Source organism: Theropithecus gelada, chromosome 3, assembly GCF_003255815.1.
Source record: "Theropithecus gelada isolate Dixy chromosome 3, Tgel_1.0, whole genome shotgun sequence".
Taxonomy (NCBI): domain Eukaryota; kingdom Metazoa; phylum Chordata; class Mammalia; order Primates; family Cercopithecidae; genus Theropithecus; species Theropithecus gelada.
In genome coordinates this window covers 126,485,759-126,505,138 of record NC_037670.1, presented here as the reverse complement: position 1 = coordinate 126,505,138, position 19,380 = coordinate 126,485,759, and the positions used below count along the sequence as shown (strand labels likewise).

The window sequence follows — 19,380 nt, the reverse complement described above, 5'->3', positions numbered from 1 at the left end:
GTGAGAGATTATATAAAACTCTTTTTTTTGGTTTGGTTTTGTTTTGTTTTTTTTTTTTTTTTTTTGAGACGGAGTCTCACTCTGTCGCCCGGTAAAACTCTTAAATCTATCTAGTGAATGCTAATACCCCAGTGTGGTTTCATGTAAAGAATGCATTTTGCCTGTGTCCACTGGGGGTTCCCAAGGCTACTCCTAGGGCCTGTGATTTGCTGAAAGAACTCAGAGGACTCAGCATATAGTTGTACTTATGGCTATGATTTATTATAGTGAAAGAGGGCAGGCATGGTAGCTCACACCTCTTATCCCAGCATTTTGGGGAGCTAGGGCAGGAGGATTGCTTGAGCCCAGGAGTACGAGACCAGCCTGGGCAACGTAGCAAGAACCCATCTTAAAATATCTGTCTGTCTGTCTGTATGTATGTATGTATGTATACACACACACAGAGGCACACATACATACATGGCGAGAACCCATCTTTAAAAAAATATACACACACAGGGACACACAGGGAAAGGATACAAAATAAAATCAACAAAGAAAAATAGCACATGTTGCAATGTCTGGAAGAAATTAGGCACACGTTTCTTAAGAGTCCTTTCCCAATGTTGTCACACATGATGTGCTTAATTCTTGCAGTGGTGAATTGTGACAACATATGTGAAATGTTGTCTGCCAGAGAAGCTCATTAAAAACTTAGTGTCCAGGGTTTTCTTTGTACATTGGTCATATAGGCACCATCTGCCTTCCACAAACTAAAATTCCAGACTCCCAGAAGGAAAACAAGGGTTCAGCAAGTCTATATTGTTTAGGCCAGGCGTGGTGGCTCACGCCTGTAATCCCAGCATTTTGGGAGGCCAAGGCAGGCAGATCATTTGAAGTTAGGAGTTTGAGACCAACCTGGCCAACATGGTGAAACCTCATCTCTACTGAAAATACAGAATTAGCCGGGTGTGGTGTTGCATGCCTGTAATTCTAGCTATTTGATTGGCTGAGGCAGGAGAATCGCTTGAACCCGGGAGGCGGTGGAAGTTGCAGTGAGCCGAGATTGCACCACTACACTGCAGGCTGGGCGACAGAGTGAGACCCTGTCTCAAACAACAACAACGCAACAAAACAACAACAACAACAAAACTGTATTGTTTGCACAGTTTTGGCACAGTGAAGACTCTTACAGAATGGTGGGAACCCTCCAAAAATAAAAATTCCTAGATGCCACCCCAGAGTCAACCGTGCAAACAGGACTCTCTAAGAGTAACAGTCTCAGGTATATTATCTCTTCTGCATACAGTGCTCATTTCAGTATTTAATTACAGAATAGTTTTCCGTGGGAATTTTTTTTTTTTTGAGACACGGTCTTACTCTGTTCCCAGTCTGGAGTACAGTGGTGTGATCACAGGTGACTGCAGCCTTTACCTCCCCAGGCTCAGGTGATCCTCCTGCCTCAGCCTCCTGAGCAGCCGGGAATACAGATGTTTGCCACCACGCTCAGCTAATTTTTGTATTTTTTGTAGAGACAGAGTCTTGCTATGTTTCCCAGGCTGCTCTGCCATGAGAATTTAACTCCTTGATGCTCAGTCTAAGAACCTCTTGACTGGGTGCAGTGGCTCATGCCTGTCCCAGCACTTTGGGAGGCCGAGGCGGGTGGATCACCTGAGGTCAGGAGTTTGAGACCAGCCTGGGCAACATAGTGAGACACTGTCTCTATTAAAAATATAAATAAATAAGTTTTTTTTTTTTTTTTTGAGACGGAGTCTCGCTCTGTTGCCCAGGCTGGAGTGCAGTGGCCGGATCTCAGCTCACTGCAAGCTCCGTCTCCTGGGTTTACGCCATTCTCCTGCCTCAGCCTCCTGAGTAGCTGGGAATGCAGGCACCTGCCACCTTGCCCGGCTAGTTTTTTGTATTTTTAGTAGTGACGGGGTTTCACCGTGTTAGCCAGGATGGTCTCGATCTCCTGACCTCGTGATCCACCCGTCTTGGCCTCCCAAAGTGCTGGGATTACAGGCTTGAGCCACCGCGCCTGGCATAAGTTTTTTTTTTTAAAAGGAATCTCTTAACTGATTTCTTATTGGTTTGCATTTTTCAGTTCCTATTATAATACTTTTTGGTTTATCCTCATGCCTATGAAATAGACTAAGTATTGTCTCTGTTTTATTTCAAAGTAATGTGTTCTACTCACTATATTTTCTGATTTAACCTTTTTTGGTGTTAGGCATAAGTGTAGGATATTAAATATACTTTTGCTCAAATGAAGTTTTGTTCATTTTGGCAACAATTGCATAATTTATGCAGTTCTACATATATTTTCAGTTGTATTTAGGAATGTCATTAATCACACCTATGCCCTTTAAGCTTTCTTAAATTCTATTTTTTATTGCACTACTACCTTTTTTCCCTGATTTTTTTTTTTTGATTGTTTCATCTTTCATTTTGCTTAGTCTCCTGTTTCATTTATTTTTATTTCATTTATTTGTAGAGATGAGGTCTCACTATGTTCCCCAAGCTAATCTCGAACTCCTGGCCTCAGGTGGTCCTCCTGCCTTGGCCTCCCAAAGTGTTGGGATTACAGGCATCAGCCACCATGTCTGGACTGTTTTACCTTTTACATTTATTTTTATTTTTTTCTGTTGCCTCAGCTGGGGTGCAGTGGCATGATCATGGCTCACAGCATCCTCAACTTCCTGTGCTCAAGCCATCCTCCTGCCTTAGCCTCCTGAGTAGCTGGGACTACAGGCATGTACTAACATTTCCAGCAAATTAAAAAAAAAAAAAAAAGATTTTGTAGAGACAGGATCTCACCATGTTGCCCACACTGGTCTGGAACTGCTACGTGCAAGTGATCCTCCTGCCTTGCCCTCCCAGAGTGCTGGGATTACAGGTGTGAGCCACCATGCCTGGCCTGCTGTTTGACTTTTTAAAAAAAATTAGTATTGTTCTTAAGATACTAATTAACCTAAATATGATATTTTGATAGTTCATACCTAGGCAGCACGTCTGAATTTGATAACATTATTCAAGTGTATGTCTTAGCTGCTTACAGATAGACTCTCTTTTTTTTTTTATTTTTGGGAGATGTCCTGCTCTTGTCACCCAGGCTGGAGTGCAATGGCGCTATTTTGGCTGGGATTACAGGTGCCTGCCACCACGCCTGGCTAATTTTTCGTATTTTTAGTAGAGATGAGTTTTCACCATGTTGGTCAGGCTGGTCTCGAACTCCTGACCCCAGGTGATCCTCCCGCCCTGGTCTCCCAAAGTGCTGGGATTACAGGTGTGAGATACTGTACCTGGCCACAGATAGACTCTTTAGAGAATTAACACTTTTTCTTTTATGACTTTATACACCTATGTAATGAATAATGTTGACAGATTTCTGTCTTTGCTTCTCATACTAGGTCTTCATTGGATACTTAATTATCACTTCTATGAATTTTTACAGATAATTTCTTAATATCAGACTTCACTTTTATGGATTGCTATCAACTTGAAATAGTTTTTGTTGTTTTTAGGGCTAGAATTTAGTGGTATTCATATGTGCAAAAACGTGACTGAGGCTCAGCACGGTGGTTCATGTCTGTAATCCCAGCACTTTGGGAGGCCGAGGTGAGTGGATCGCCTGAGGTCAGGAGTTCGAGACCAGCCAGACCAACATGGTGAAACCCCGTCTCTACTAAAAATACAAAATTAGCTGGTCCTAGTGGCACATGCCTGTAATCCCAGCTACTCGGGCGGCTGAGGCAGGAGAATCATTTGAACCCGGGAGACGGAGTTTGCAGTGAGCTGAGATCATGCTGTTGTACTCCAGCCTGGGAAACAGAAAGCAAAACTCTGTCTCCAAAAAAACAAAACAAAACAAAGCAAAAAGAAAAACAACAAAAAAAACTTCACTGAAAGGAAGATAAGGGAAAAAACTATAAGCCTCAGGTAGTCTGTCAGTGAGACAGATTTTTTCATTCATACTTTCCTGAGTGTTCTTATGTAGCAATATGCTGGATACTATAAGGGATATAATGATGGAAAAAGAGATATCATTTCACTCTAAATTAATATAAAGGTTATTTGTTTCATTTATATGGTGTTGATGGACATACGGTATACAGGTATCCCATGAGAGAAGCATGTAACTTTTATAATATGAGTTAGGAGTGAAGTGATTTCAGTTCTAACTTGAGAAATGAGGGAAAGCAACATGAAGGAAAGGACGTAAGAGTTGTCTTTAATGCAGTGGCCCCCAACCTTATTGGTACCAGGGACTGATTTCGTGGAAGACAGTTTTTCCATGGACAGATGGGATGGTTTTGGGATGATTCAAGGACATTACATTTATTGTGCACTTTATTTCTGTTATTATTACATTATAATAGGTAATGAAATAATTGTGTAACTCACTATAATGTAGAATCAATGGGAGCCATGAGCTTGTTAATCTGTATTTACAGCAGCACCCAGCACTAGTATCATCTCAGATCTTCAGGCATTAGAGTCTCATAAGGAGCAGGCAACCTAGATCCCTCACATGCTTAGTTCACAGTAGGGTCCACCTTCCTATGAGAATCTAATGTTGACAGGAAGTGGAGCTCAGGCAGTAATGTGAGCGATGGGGAATGGCTGTAAATACAGATGAAGCTTCGCTGGCTCGCCCACTGCTCACCTCCTGCTGTGCGGCCTAGTTGTGACAGACTATGGACCAGTACCGGTCTGTTGCCCTGAGATTGGGGACCCCTGCATTAAAGGATAGTGTATTAGTCCATTTTCGCACTTCTATAAAGAAATACATGAGACTAGGTAATTTATAAAGAAAAGAAGTTTAATTGGCGTATGGTTCTGCAGGCCGTACAGAAAGCATGAAGCTGGCATCTGCTAAGAAACTTTCAGTTATGGTGGAAGGTGAAGGGAAAGCAGGCACACCATACATGGCCAAAGCAGGAGAGAAGTGGTTCTGGGGGACGTGCTGCACACTTGTAAACAACCAGATGTCACTCACTATGGTGATGCAGCACCAAAGGGGAAATCCACCCCCATGATTCAGTTGCCTCCTACCAGGCCCCACCTTCAATTGTAATTGGGGCTTACAGTTCGACATGAGATTTGGGAGGGGACACAGATCCAAGCCATATCATTTCATCCCTGGCCCCTCCCAAATCTCATGTCCTTCTCACATGGCAAAATTGAGTCATGCCTTCCCAACAGTTCCCCCAAATCTTAACTAATTCCAGCATTAACCCAAAAGTTCAAAGTCCAAAGTCTCATTTGAGACAAGGCCAAATATCTTCCACCTTTGAGCCTATAAAATAAAAAACAAGTTAGTTACTTCCAAGATGGTGGGGCGGGGGGAGGGCACGGTGTAGGCATGGAGTAAATACTCCCGTTCCAAAAGGGAGAAATTGGCCAAAAGAAAGGAGCTACAGACCTCATGCAAGTCTGAAACCCAGCAGGGCAGTCATTAAATCTTAAAGCTCCAAAATAATCCCCTTTGACTCCATGCCCCACATCCAGGACACTCTCATGCAAGAGGCGGGCTCCCAGTGCCTTGGGTAGCCCCACCCCTGTGGCTGTGCAGGGTTCAGCCCCTGTAGCTGCTCTCAAGGGCTGGTATTGACTGCGTGAGGCTTTTTCAAGTACATAGTGCAAGCTTTTGGTGGATCTACGATTCTGGGGTCTGGAGGACAGTGGCCCTCTTCTCATAGCCCCACTCTGCAGTCCCTTGGTGGAGACTCAGTGTGGGGACTCCAACCCCACATTTCCCCACATTACTGTTTCCAAACCATAAAGATTTGGAAAATTTGCAGTCTGGCCAGAACTGTGGTAGAAAAGAAAAGCCCATTGTCAGGTAAGAGTTCAAGCAGGCTGCAAAAATCTGCATAAATAAAACAAAAGAGCCAACTGCTAATAGGCTAGACAATGGGGGAAAGTCCTAGAAGGCATTTCAGAGAACCTTGTGTCAGCTTCTCCCATCACAGGCCTGGAGGCCTAAAAGGACTGAATGGTTTCCTGGGCCAGGCCCAGGGCCCTGCTGCTCTGCACAGACTCAGGATACTGCTCCCTGCTCCCCAGCCACCCCAGCTCCAGCTGTGGCTCAAAGGGGCCTGGACTCAGCTTGAGCCACTACTTCAAGGGTGCCAGCCATAAGTCTTGGTGGCTCTATGTGGTATTAAGCCTGCCAGTACACAGAATGCAAGATTCGAGGCTTGGGAGCTTCACCTAGTTTTCAGAGGTAGTATGGAAACACGTGGATGTTCAGGCAGAAGCCTGCTAAAGGAATGGAGCTCTCATGGAGAACCTCTCTACTAGGGCAGTCACTTCCACATTGTCAGATGTCTTTATAGCAATGCCCATTCCTCAGTACCAGTTTTCTGTATTAGTCCATTCTTATACTGCTATAAAGAAATACTTCTGACTGGGTAATTTATAAAGAAAAGAGGTTTAATTGGCTTATGGTTCTGCAGGCTGTACAGGAAGCATGATGCTGGCATCTGCTCAGCTTCTGGGGAGGCCTCAGGAAACTTTCAGTCACATCAAATGGATAGGAAAGAGTTCATTGGTAAGTAACGAGCAAGGCAAGGGTATTTTAAGGAGAGGAAATGCCTTTGCTAGTAGAATTATGTTTTGTAAGAAATTGTAAATAAATAGTGCAATTTGACCAGAGCATGAGGTACTTGAGGGCACTGTCTTTGGATTCCAGACTGAAGAGATTATAGGTAGACATTGAGAGCTCTTGAAAGCAGTTTAGCTAAGGAATGAATATGATTAAAAGAATATATAAAAATTATACAAAGGTTAATATGGCTCTAGCATTCAGGATGAGAGACAGCTATGCAGCTGTTAGACCAAAAATTAAGACAGTGGCATCAAGGAATTCAGAAGTAATCAAGGATGAGCTGGATAATTCTGTCAAATCATGGAGACACAGGAAAAAATGATTTGAGTAAATATAACTGGATTTGATATTTCAACATTCTGGGAAAGCAAATTTAAACAAATTGAAAACAGAACCAGAATTTAAGCAGTAAGAATGATAAGGTGATAAAGGAAATACCCTGGGCATAGATAATTCTTTTTTTCTTTATTTTTTTCTTTTTGAGATAGAGTTTCACTGTGTCACCCAGGCTGGAGTGCAGTGGCGTGATCTTGGCTCACTGCAATCTCTGCCTCCCATTTCAAGCAATTCTCCTGCCTCAGCCTCCCGGGTAGCTGGGATTACAGGTGTGCGCCACCATGCCCAAGCTAATTTTTGTGTTTTTAGTAGAGACAAGGTTTTGCTGTCTTGGCCAGGGTAGTCTTGAACTCCTGACCTCAAGCAATCCACCCACCTCGGCCTCCCAAAGTGCTGGGATTACAGGTGTAAGCTCCCGTGCCCGGCCGGAATTTTTTTTTTTTTTTTTTTTTTTTAATTTAAAAAGTTCTTTTTACTTTGTTAACCACTCAGGGCACAGATTATTCTTTATGAGAAGTTTGGTGGTCAAAGACTTTTAAACAAGGGTTTTGGAGTTGGTGGGAAGGACTTACTTTTGCAAATAGAACGTCTCAATCACTGGAAGAAGAAAGGAAAGAAAGATGTGAAGATGAAAATGTTTAGGTAAAGAAGCGGATTGGGAGAATTTCATTCATGGTAGGTTATCTGTGAAACTGAGATAAAAGATGGAATCAGTGAGTACCTTTTCTCAACCCTTAGTTCAGTGGCTTTCTTATATTATCTTTCTCATGAGGCTATTTACTTGTTTGTATTTTTCTTATATAGAAATGAATATAATGTGATAATATTGTTTATATGTATACTTAGATTCTATAGCTGTAAAGCCTCTGTGGATTAATCTTTTATCCTTTGGACTTCTACATTTCTGAGCCCAGAATATACTTGACTTTGTTCACAAAAGCTCTTTAACGTACAGGCTACATTTTTATTCATCTCTTTACCAGTACATGGGTATTATTTGAGCTTAGAATGTGATAAATGATTCTGATTTTTGTCATCTCTTTTGTAGTACCTTTTTGGGTCTTACTGTAATTTTGTAAACTGTGGTGGACTTAAAGTAGACTATATTAGATGCAAGAGTAATTTACTAAGAAGGAAATGTGGTAGAAAGCTAAGGAATTGCTGTGTTTGTTGCTGTTATATTGCACAACTCTTTTTGTCCCTTTGTGATTTATAAATCTCTGTGATACTTTGATGCAATTTTTAAGACCTGAGGTAAAGTAAAATTGATGATATATATATCAATGAGTAACATCTAGAGGGCATTGTTTATATTGATCTTTGTTCATCTTTACATTTCTGATTTTCTGCATTTAAAATTTGAAGGTTGTTTTCTTTTTTTTTTTTGAGACGGAGTCTCACTCTGTCACCCAGGCTGGAGTGCAGTGGTACGATCTCAGCTCACTGCACCCCCTGGCTCCTGGGTTCAAGTGATTCTCCTGCCTCAGCTTCCTGAGTAGCTGGGACTACAGGTGCGTGCCACCACGGTTGGCTAATTTTTTGTATTTTTAGTAGAGACTGGGTTTCTCGTGTGAGCCAGGATGGTCTTGATCTCCTGACCTTGTGATCTACCTGCCTCAGCCTCCCGAAGTGTTGGGATTACAGGCCTGAGCCACCATGCCCGGCCTGAAGATTGTTTTCTGAAATATTCATTCATCTCCTTATTTCTGTAAACTGAGCATTTGCTCTATGTCAGAATGGTAGCACACACTGTAGATGTAACTTTGCTCTACGCCTGCCTCTTTCCCTCTCTCCCTCTCTCCCTCCATCTCTCCTCTCCGTCTCTCTCTCTCTCTCTCTCTCTCTTTGTGTGTGTGTTTGTGTGTGTGTAGATGAAAAGACTGGCTGGCTGGGTGTGGTGGCTCATGCCTGTAATCCCAGCACTTTGGGAGGCCGAAGTGGACAGATCACAAGGTCAGGAGCTCGAGACCAGCCTGACCAACATGGTGAAACCTTGTCTCTTCTAAAAATACAGAAATTAGCTGGGCGTGGTGGCGTGCTCCTGTAATCCCAGCTACTCAGGAGGTTGCGTTGAGCTGGGATCCCGCCACTGGACTCCAGCCTGGGCGACGGAGCAAGACTCCATCTCAAAAAAGACTGACTAAATATTGATTATCAGTTCTGTAAAAAATGAGTCCTAAATATATAATTCTGAGTAAATTTTCAGAAGTAAACTTCTTATTTATACAAAACTGTTCCTAAAGCATGGTTTTTAAAGTAATTAAAATATGGAGTTTCAAAAAACATTTTTTCCAACAGGTGGGAAGGAGAAACCAAAAACAAATATAGAAGACTTACAAATTAAAAAGGTAAAGAAGAAAAAGAAAAAGAAACACAAAGAGAATGAAAAACGGAAGCGTCCGAAAATGTATAACAAATCTATTCAGACCATCTGCTCAGGATTGCTAACTGATGTTGAAGATCAAGAAACCAAAGGCATCCTAAATGATAACATAAAAGATTACGTTGGGAAGAATTTGGATACCAAGAACTATGATTCCAAAATTCCAGAGAACAGTGAGTTTCCATTTGTCTCATTAAAGGAGCCACGAGTTCAGAATAACCTCAAAAGGTTGGACACTTTGGAATTTAAACAACTCATTCATATAGAGCACCAGCCTAATGGAGGTGCTTCGGTTATCCATGCCTACAGTAACGAACTCTCCCCCCTGTCTCCTATGGAGATGGAGAGGTTTGCAGAAGAGTTTGTGGGTCTAGTGTTCAGTGAAAACGAAAACTCTGCAGCTTTCTACGTGATGGGTATTGTTCATGGGGCAGCTACTTATTTACCTGACTTTTTAGACTATTTTTCATTTAATTTTCCCAATTCACCAGTGAAAATGGAGATATTAGGAAAGAAAGATATAGAGACAACGACTATGTCCAATTTTCATGCTCAGGTAAGAGGTTTTTAGTTTTATTTTACAAAATAACTTTTAATTATATGTTTTTAGATGAATTTCTGTTTTTTGTTCCTAATTAGGTTGAAATAAAAAGGCAAGAATATAATGAAACCATTTGGGAGTATTAAGAGTAAATTACTTTCTTGATGTGAGCATAAGAATTTAAAATTCAATTTTCACTTATGTGTGTGTTTTTTTTTTTTTGCAAGGAGAGAACTTGAACCTAAGGAAATGAATTTAGCCATGCATTTTCCAGTCCTTAAATAGTTTTCTTACCTGGAAATCACCTAAAATTGTCTTCTAACTTTAGAATGCTTTGAGGTACTTAGCACCAGGCCCATCACATGGTAGGTACTGAATAAATGTAGGCCATTAAAAATATTGTGGTAGGAAGGAATCATCAGTTATTGTGTAATGATGTGTAAAAAGTAGCAATCAGTATATTGAGCTAATTTTCATTTCCTACCCTTCTCTATAGAGAAAGGTAGGAGAATATATATTATTCTGGAAAGCAGACATAATAGAGTCTGCTGGTTCTTGAACTTCAGTGTGGGCCCATCTGAAAGGCTGATGCCATTATTACCCATCCTCAAATTGGGACTGTTCAGGCTGGGAGATTGGCCAGTTCTCACATTTATTGATGCTGTAGTTTTTGGTTTTCTAGGAACAGTTTTCGGTTTCTAGGATAACATTCTAGTTTGGAAGGAGGGAAAAAGTAAAAGAAGTCTCAAAGGGATCTTAGTGGTGATTTATCCCAACATCTCTCAATTTACAAATAAGTAAACAGACGTAGAGAGAGAGGAGTGTAAGGTATTAACATTGTCAGCAGTGTCAGGAATAGAACAAAATCTTAATCATCATCCAGGGCTCCTTTCCTTATTCTGAATATATTCTTTTTTTGATGGGTGCTCAAGTTACAGTTTCCACTTTAAATGGTAGTCTGGATGTTCAGTCATATCTACATGTACCCCGCCCCCAATAGCATGAGTATGTTTGGTGTATATTCTGTAGTAGATTGTAGTCTGGAAAATAATGTGGGGTGTGTGTGTGTGTGTGTGTTTTTTTTTTTTTTTTTTTGAGATGGAGTCAGACTGGAGTGCAGTGGTGTGATCTCGGCTCACTGCAACCTCTGCCTTCCGGGTTCAAGCGATTCTCCTGCTTTAGCCTCCCAAGTATCTGGGATTACAGACGTGCACCACCACACCTGGCTAATTTTTGTATTTTTAGTAGAGACAGGGTTTTGCTATGTTGGCCAGGGTGGTCTCAAACTCCTGACTTCAAGTGACCTGCCTGCCTTGACCTCCCAAAGTTTGGGGATTATAGGCATGAGCCACCTCGCCTGGCCTGGAAAATAATTTTTAATGTGTGTGTGTAGGAATTATTCTCTAACATAAAATGTTTGAGAATTGAAATTTAAATATTTTCTAAGGTGGATAGGGAGCTATAGAGCATCCATTACTAGCCCTGTCATTTTATAGAAACCCAAAATGGTGAGTTACTTGTCTGAGGTTACACCTGAGTTTAATGGCAGAATCAGGACTGGCATCTAATAATAGTGTTCACTATTTATTGAGTACTGACTGTGCCAAGGACTAGTTCTTCTAAGTATTTTATATGTAGTAACTCCTTTAATCCTCTTTATAATCTTACTTTAGCGGTGAAGAAACAGATCCAGTGAGAGAAGAGATAACATGCTCAAAGTCCCTTATCACCTTATCATTCATTTGTCATTTATTACATGTCTCCTAAATGTCCAGTTTTATATTGGGCCTCTTGGCTCCCATTCCCGGTTATTTCCACAATATCACAAACTTTCTTGCTTTGATACTATGCAAGTTTGCTTCAGTAATCTTTTAAGTGTCACAGTTCATTGATGTGCATCACATTCATTGATGTGCATCACATTACATGCTTTTCAGATATTTTTTTCAAATAAAGTTGGGAATTATTAATTTTATACTAAATTATAAGAATTTTCATCTAAACTATGTAATATGTACACCATGAAAACTGCTTTTGTTACTAAATAAAATGAGATGCTGGACTTGTTAATCATGGCAGTGTATGCCTGGGTTGTGGATCTCAAGTCCTTGATGAGCCACCTACACTGGTTGTCACCATCTCTTCAGGCTTCTTGGATAGTATATATTGCAAAGAGGAAACTGCAGGCAAATGGATCCTGTTTGTTACCAGCTGTGGTTCTGGCCCCATATCTGTGTGATCTGCTACCCTGGTGACCTGAGCATGTCAGCTGCAGGGACTACTTTTGCTTCTTTAGCTTTAGACTTAAAGGCAGGAAAGTGCATGTGCAAGGACCATATTCCTTTTATCATAAGATTCTTCAGATCTTATTCCTGTGAGTGGGGAAGTTGTTGTCTGCAGATTGGGAGGTAGCCTTCGATTTGTCCTTAGACACTGGCTTTATGAAACTGAATGGCATCCAGAAGAGAGAGCAGTAGGAGAAAAATGAGCATGCTTATTCTTGCACAGTTCTATTTCTCATCCCTTGAGTTCTCCCAGTTAAAGCTCTCTCAGCCTACATTGAAGTGTCCCCTCCAGGAGGTGATTTTATTTAGTAAAATTTTTATTGAAGTATAATGTATACACAATACATATTATACATATTATAAATGTATAGCTTGATGAATCTTCACAGAGAACACACCCATGATTTTAAGAAGCCAAATATTATTAGTAGCCAGAAATCTTCCCCAGACGCTTCTTTATCAGTACTGTGCCAGCCCCCTAATCCTACCACATGAACCCAGGTGATCACTGTCCTGACTTTGAACATCACTGGTATATTTTACTTCTTTTTGAACTTGAGTGGAATCAGATAGTGTCTGGTCTCTTTTCTGTAGTATAATGTTTGTGAGATTCATCCATCTTGTATGTAGTGGTACTGTATATGGTATTCCATTGTGTTAATATACCACAGTTTATCTTGTTACCATCTGGATGGACATTTGAGTTGTTTCCAGTTTGAGGCTGTTAGAACACGGATGCTATGAATATTTTCCACATGTCTTGATGAGCATATGTATGTGTTTCTTTTGAGTATATACCTAAGATTAGGATTTCAGGATCAAAACATATGCACATATTCAGTTTTGCTAGATACTACCAGTGTTCCAAAGTTACTGCACTGATTTACATTCCCACTAGCAGTGTTCCATATCCTTTGCCATGCTTAGTAGTGTCTATCTTTTTCATTTAAGTCATTCTGGTGACTATGTAGTGGTAGCTCTCTGTGGTTTAATTTATATTTCCCTGATGACTAAGGATGTCAAGTACCTTTTTATCCAGTTGAATATCCTCTTTTGTAAAGTACCTGTCCACTCTATCAATTTTTTACTGCTTTTTTTTTCTAGTTGATTTGTTGGACTATTATATATGTAGATAAGAATCTTTTGTCAGCTAACTGTATTGCAAATACTTCCTCTCACTTGGTGTCTTACCTTTTCATTCTTAGGTGTTTTTGATAACTAGAAGTTCCTAAGTTTAATGTAATCTAATTTATAATTTATAATCCATTTATGATTACCGTTTCTTACATTCTGTTTTAGAAATCTGTGCCTACCACAAAGTCATTAATATATTCTGTGAACTTTTCTTCTGGAAACTTTTATTGTTTTACCTTTCATGGTTAAATCTATAGTTAATAAAACAGCAGCTAAAAGTATTGGAAAAATAATCTGTAGTTCATCTGGAATTGATCTTTGTATATCGAATGAGGTAAAGATCAAGGTTCATGTTTTTCCATATGAATACCCAAAAGACCTAGCATCATTTATGGAAAAGATACTCCTTCCTCATTGCATTGTCGTGTCACCTTAGTCATAAACCAGCTAATCATATGTGTGTGGGTCTGTTTCTGGGCTCTCTCTGATTCCATTGTTTTGTCTAATTGTTACAGCTTTATAATAACTCTTTCTATTGATTGATTGATAGATAGATACAGGGTCTTGCTCTATCAGCCAGGCTAGAGTGCAGTGGTACGATCATAGTGCTCTGTAGCCTCAGATTCCTGGGCTCAAGTGATCCTCCCACCTCAGCTTCCTGGGTAGCTGGGACTACAGGTGTGAGCCACTGTGCCTAGTTTATAATTAATCTCAATAATCTATAATCAGTTTGCTAGCTTTGTTCTTCAAGATTTCCATGGCTCTTTACACTTCCATATAAACTTTAGAATCAGCTTTTCAAGTTTCAAAGAGTTACCTGGTAGAATATTGCTTGGTATTACATTGAAACTGTAGATAAGTTAGGGTAGAATTGATGCCTTTACAACATTGAGTCTTCCGGTCTAATCATGGTATTCCCCTTCATTTGTCTTTTTATTTTCTGTCAGTAATACTTTTTGGTTTTCAGCATAGAGGTCTTGCAGATTTTTAAAAGATTTATTCCTGTATATTCAAGAACCTCATTTTGTTAATCACCCTTTTTGAGAACATGGAAGTTTTCAGCACTTCTTAGAATATGACATTAACACTCATCCTGAGAAACTGAAAATGTATTTTGTACACCATTTATCTTCCAACATCCCCCTTTCCCTTATCTGTGGTACTGTCATGTACATGCTAGTTACGTGGAATGTCAGAAGTTTAGTAATTAGCCATGGCGCTATTCAGGAGGCTGAGGCAAGAGGATCACTGGAACCCAGGAGTCTGAGCCTAGCCTGAACAACATAGCAAGGCCCATGTCTCTTTGCAAATAAAGAAAATCACACCACTGCACTCCAGCCTGGGCAGCAGAGTGAGATCCTGTCTCAAAGAAAAAAACCCCAAAAAACAAAAAAAAAATTTAGTAATTAGGTTATATGAAATTTAGAAAAAACGAGTTTTCCATTAATGAATGCTTGTTATTAGAATCATGTAGTGAAACTGTATATTTTGGTGGTGTCAAGTGGATCAGCCCATATACTGCTGTGTGAAATTGCTTTCACCAAAATCATTGGTTGAGATGACATTAATTGACCTAATGTGAGTCAGTATTCTAGGGGAAGGAAGAGCAGAGGTACCAATATTGGAATGTAGTTTTACTTAATATAAACCACAGCAAAAACCAGTTGTGGATAATAAAGCTAAATTAATGTTAAAGTGTTTGCTCAGGAATCAAACTTGATGACTTCTCACTAACTTCAGCTGCTCCTCAACTTACGCTAGGGCTGCATCCTAATAAACCTGTAAGTCAAAAATACTTTTAAGTTGAAAATGCATTTAAAACTCTGATAAACAGCTGGGCGTGGTAGCTCATGCCTATAATCCCAGCACTGTGGGAGGCCGAGGTGGGCGGATCACCTGAGGTCAGGAGTTCGAGACCAGCCTGGCCAACATGGTGAAACCCTGTCTCTACTAAAAATACAAAAACTAACTGGGCGTGGTGGTGGGCACCTATAATCCCAGCTTCTTGGGAGGCTGAGGTAGGGAGAATCTCTTGAACCCTGGAGGTGGAGGTTGCAGAGAACTGAGATCGTGCCGTTGCACTCCAGCTTGGGTGACAGAGCGAGACTCGTCTCAAAAACAAAACAAAACAACCTCTGAGAAGCCCACTGAAAAAAAAAAATTACAAGGAAGCGAACCACCTTAAGTCCTAATGCTACTTGACCTAACTGTGAGGTTTCAACCTGATAAACCCCTAGTAAAGTCAAAAAATTATGAGTTGAACCATCTGAGTCGGGGACCATCTTGACTAAGTTCAGTAGGTTCAGTTCAATAGAAGCTGCTCTTGTTATGAGATGACAATGCTTTCTGCAGAGCAGAGGAAAGCAGAACTGTAGAGAAAAGTTTTGTACTTGACATCTTTGTAATTCAGTAACTATACTTCAGTTCCCTTTTCTACCTTTTATATTCTGAAAAATCTTTGATCTAGTTAAAACTAGTCCAAAAGCAGTATTCAAAAGATCTAGAAAAATGTGGGAAGACAAGGTAGAGTGAAGTTGATAGAGAAAAATGGTACAAATCTTTTATTTTTACTTTTTTTTTTTAATTATTATTTTTTTGAGACGGAGTCTAGGTCTGTCATCCAGGCTGGAGTGTAGTGGCGCTATCTCAGTTTAATGAAACCTCTGTCTCCTGGGTTCAAGCGATTATCCTGCCTCAGCTTCCTGAGTAGCTGAAACTGCATATGTGTACCACCACACCTGGCTAATTTTTTGTATTTTCAGTAGAGATGGGATTTCACCGTGTTGGCCAGGTTGGTCTTTGACTCCTGACCTCAGGTGATCCACCCGCCTCGGCCTCCCAAAGTGTTGGGTTTACAGGCATGAGCCACCACACCCGGCCTGACACTTATTTTTTAGAATGTAATATAGTTTGGAAAATACATTTAGCAGCATTAAAGAAATTCTTGGCTGGGTGTGGTGACTCATGCCTGTAATCCCAGCACTTTGGGAGGCCGAGGCAGGTGAATCACAAGGTCAGGAGTTCCAGACCAGCCTGGCCAATATGGTGAAACTCCGTCTCTAATAAAAAAAATACAAAAAATTAGCTGGGCGTGGTGGTGGATGCCGTAGTCCCAGCTATTTGGGAGGCTGAGGCAGGAGAGTCAGTTGAATCTAGTAGGCAGAGGGTGCAGTGAGCCGAGATTGCACCACTGTCCTCTAGCCTGGATGACAGAGTGAGACTCTGTCTCAAAAAAAAGAAATTCATGAGAATACTATCCTCTAGGTAATTAATTAGCACCATTTTTAATTGATAAAAGAATATATATAGTAATGTTATATGTGCTTTATGTTTTACATGATGGTAGAAGCTGTGCACTGCAACCATTCAGTGATATAAATGGCAGTCCCTAGGTTGTGCAACCTGATGGTCCTGACCACCACTAGCTGTAGAACCCAAACCAAGTTCATGCTGAGTTTGTATCCTCATGAGCTTAGTTTTCTGTTTTAGTTATTGTTCTTAAATTACAATCAGGACAACCAAAATAATTTGCTTTAAATTCTGTAGAAACTAAAAGATGACAAATTATGTAGCTGTTTCTATGATTTTTGTAGTGATAGTGTTTATCTTTGTAATAGTACTTTGTAGCTTTCACAAATACTCATTTTAGCATCTGTTCAACTTTATTAAACACATGTACGTAACACTGACAAAGGATTAAAACATCCCTGTTCTTTCGTCTTTGGTTTTGGAATTCTTTTTACTTGTTTTTTTTTTTTTTTGAGGCGGAGTCTTCACTCTGTCCCCCAGGCTGGAGTGCAGTGGCACCATCTCGGCTCACTGCAAGCTCCGCCTCCCGGGTTCGCGCCATTCTCCTGCCTCAGCCTCCCGAGTAGCTGGGACTACAGGCGCCCGCCACCGCGCCTGGCTAATTTTTTTTGTATTTTAGTAGAGACGGGGTTTCACCTTGTTAGCCAGGATGGTCTCGATCTCCTGACCTCGTGATCCGCCCGCCTCGGCCTCCCAAAGTGCAGGGATTACAGGCGTGAGCCACCGCGCCCGGCCTCTTTTTACTTGTATAATTCTGTTTTCCATCTTCATCTGTATCCTTGCAGGTTGCCTGAAAGGTTTGAAGACCGTGTGGCATTATATATATTTTAACAGGTCATGTCATTTCTCTAATGCTGTGGCCCTGAGGTTAGTGATATAATATGAAACTGTATCATGAAAGTCTATTTGAGAATAGAAACATGTATGGACTTTTCCCAAAGTTTGTAACCTGTCCATATCTGTTAGCTTTTGCTGTATTAAATGTATAAACAGAAGTCTCAAAGCTTAGTGAACTGAAAAAAGGTTTCATTTCTCACAATTCTTTGGGCTTGCTGGACAATTCTTTTGGTCTCTGCTAACTTAGCTGGGGCTCTATGGCTTCATTCTTACATCTGATGATTGGCAGACCAGTTGCGTCTTGGCACACCTCACTTATATGGTTGGTGGTTGATACATGTCAGCTGGGTTGATGGCCACGTTTTTCTCATCATCCAGCAGGTTAGCCTGGGCTTATTTACATGGTGGTGGTTGCAGGGTTCCATTGAGTAAAAAGAGGGTAAGCCCCAGTGTACAAGCTTCTGCTTGTGTTGTGTTTGCTAATGTCCTGTTGACAAAGGGAAGTCACATGGTGAAACCCAGATTCGTGTGGAAAAATAGACTCCACTTCTTTTTTTTTTTTTTTTTTTGAGACTGAGTCTGGCTCTGTCGCCCAGGCTGGAGTGCAGTGGCCGGATCTCAGCTCACTGCAAGCTCCGCCTCCCGGGTTTACGCCATTCTCCTGCCTCAGCCTCCGGAGTAGCTGGGACCACAGGTGCCCGCCACCTCGCCCGGCTAGTTTTTTGTATTTTTTAGTAGAGACGGGGTTTCACCGTGTTAGCCAGGATGGTCTCGATCTCCTGACCTTGTGATCCGCCCGTCTCAGCCTCCCAAAGTGCTGGGATTACAGGCTTGAGCCACCGCGCCCGGCAAGACTCCACTTCTTTTAGGTTATTTATTCATTTTGCTTTATTTTTTTGTGTGTATGACAGAGTTTCACTCTGTTGTCCGGGATGGAATGCAGTGGCATGATCTCGGCTTATTGCAGCTTTCCAGGTTTAAGTGATTCTCGTGCCTCAGTCACCTGAAAGCTGGGATTAGGCATGTGCCACCTTGGCCTCCCAAAGTGCTCGGCCTATTTAAAAAATTTTTTAAATTTTTAATATTTGTTGGTACATAGTAGATGTATATATTTATGGAGTACATAAGATATCTTGATACAAACATGCAATATGAAATACGTGCATCATGGAGAATGCGGTGTCCATTTCCACAAACATTTATCCTTTGTGTTACAAACAACCCAGTTAACAACACTCTTTTAGTTAAAATGTACAATTAAGTTATTACTGACTGTAGTCACCCTGTTGTGCAATGAAATTGTAGGCCTTATTCTTTTTTTGTGCGTGCCCATTAATAGACTCCACTTCTTGATGACGGGAGTGGCACAGTCACGTTGCACAGGAGTGAGCATATAGGCCTGGGAAGAATTTGTGGCCATTTGCAATTGACCATGTTCATTTTAGGTTTTCTTTTTTTTTTTTTTTTTTTTTTAACATTTTAATTAAATGGATTTATTTAAAAAGACTATAAAATTTGACATCAAGAGAGATAAAAAAGACCCATAAGATTTAAATTGACAAATAAAAAAATGATTGGCTACAAACATAATTTAAGTATAGTAATTATAAAATTTTTGTACTGTGAGTTCATTTCCCTTATAATTCTTGAAAACCATTCTAAGCAATCTATCGTTTTAGGTTTTCTACCATCTGTATTTCGTTCAAATATTCACTCAGACATTTATTGTGCTCCTGAGTTCTACCGTAGGGATAGAAAAAGGCGAATAAAATAGGAGTTTTCTCTGTCAATAAAGAAATTAGATTTCTGTCTTGTCACTGTCTTTAATCAGTGCACATACTCTGGAACCCTGTACTAAGAACTGTGAGAATGTGAAAACTGGAGCAGTCATTGTCTAACCACCCTTCGTCCACTTCCAAACTCTAAATCTTATTTTAATTTTATTCTGGTTCTAAGTTTTTTC

The 19,380-nt window shown here is 40.5% G+C and overlaps 1 protein-coding gene across 1 annotated transcript in view; it reads left to right on the top strand.

Annotated features, from left to right (window-relative positions):
* Positions 1-19,380, top strand: part of RSBN1L (round spermatid basic protein 1 like) — a 100,963-nt gene that overhangs the window by 58,495 nt on the left and 23,088 nt on the right. Inside the window, exon 3 of the mRNA XM_025380329.1 lies at positions 9,227-9,867. Coding sequence (XP_025236114.1) covers positions 9,227-9,867 — 641 coding nt within the window. The remainder of the gene's footprint in view (positions 1-9,226; positions 9,868-19,380) is intronic.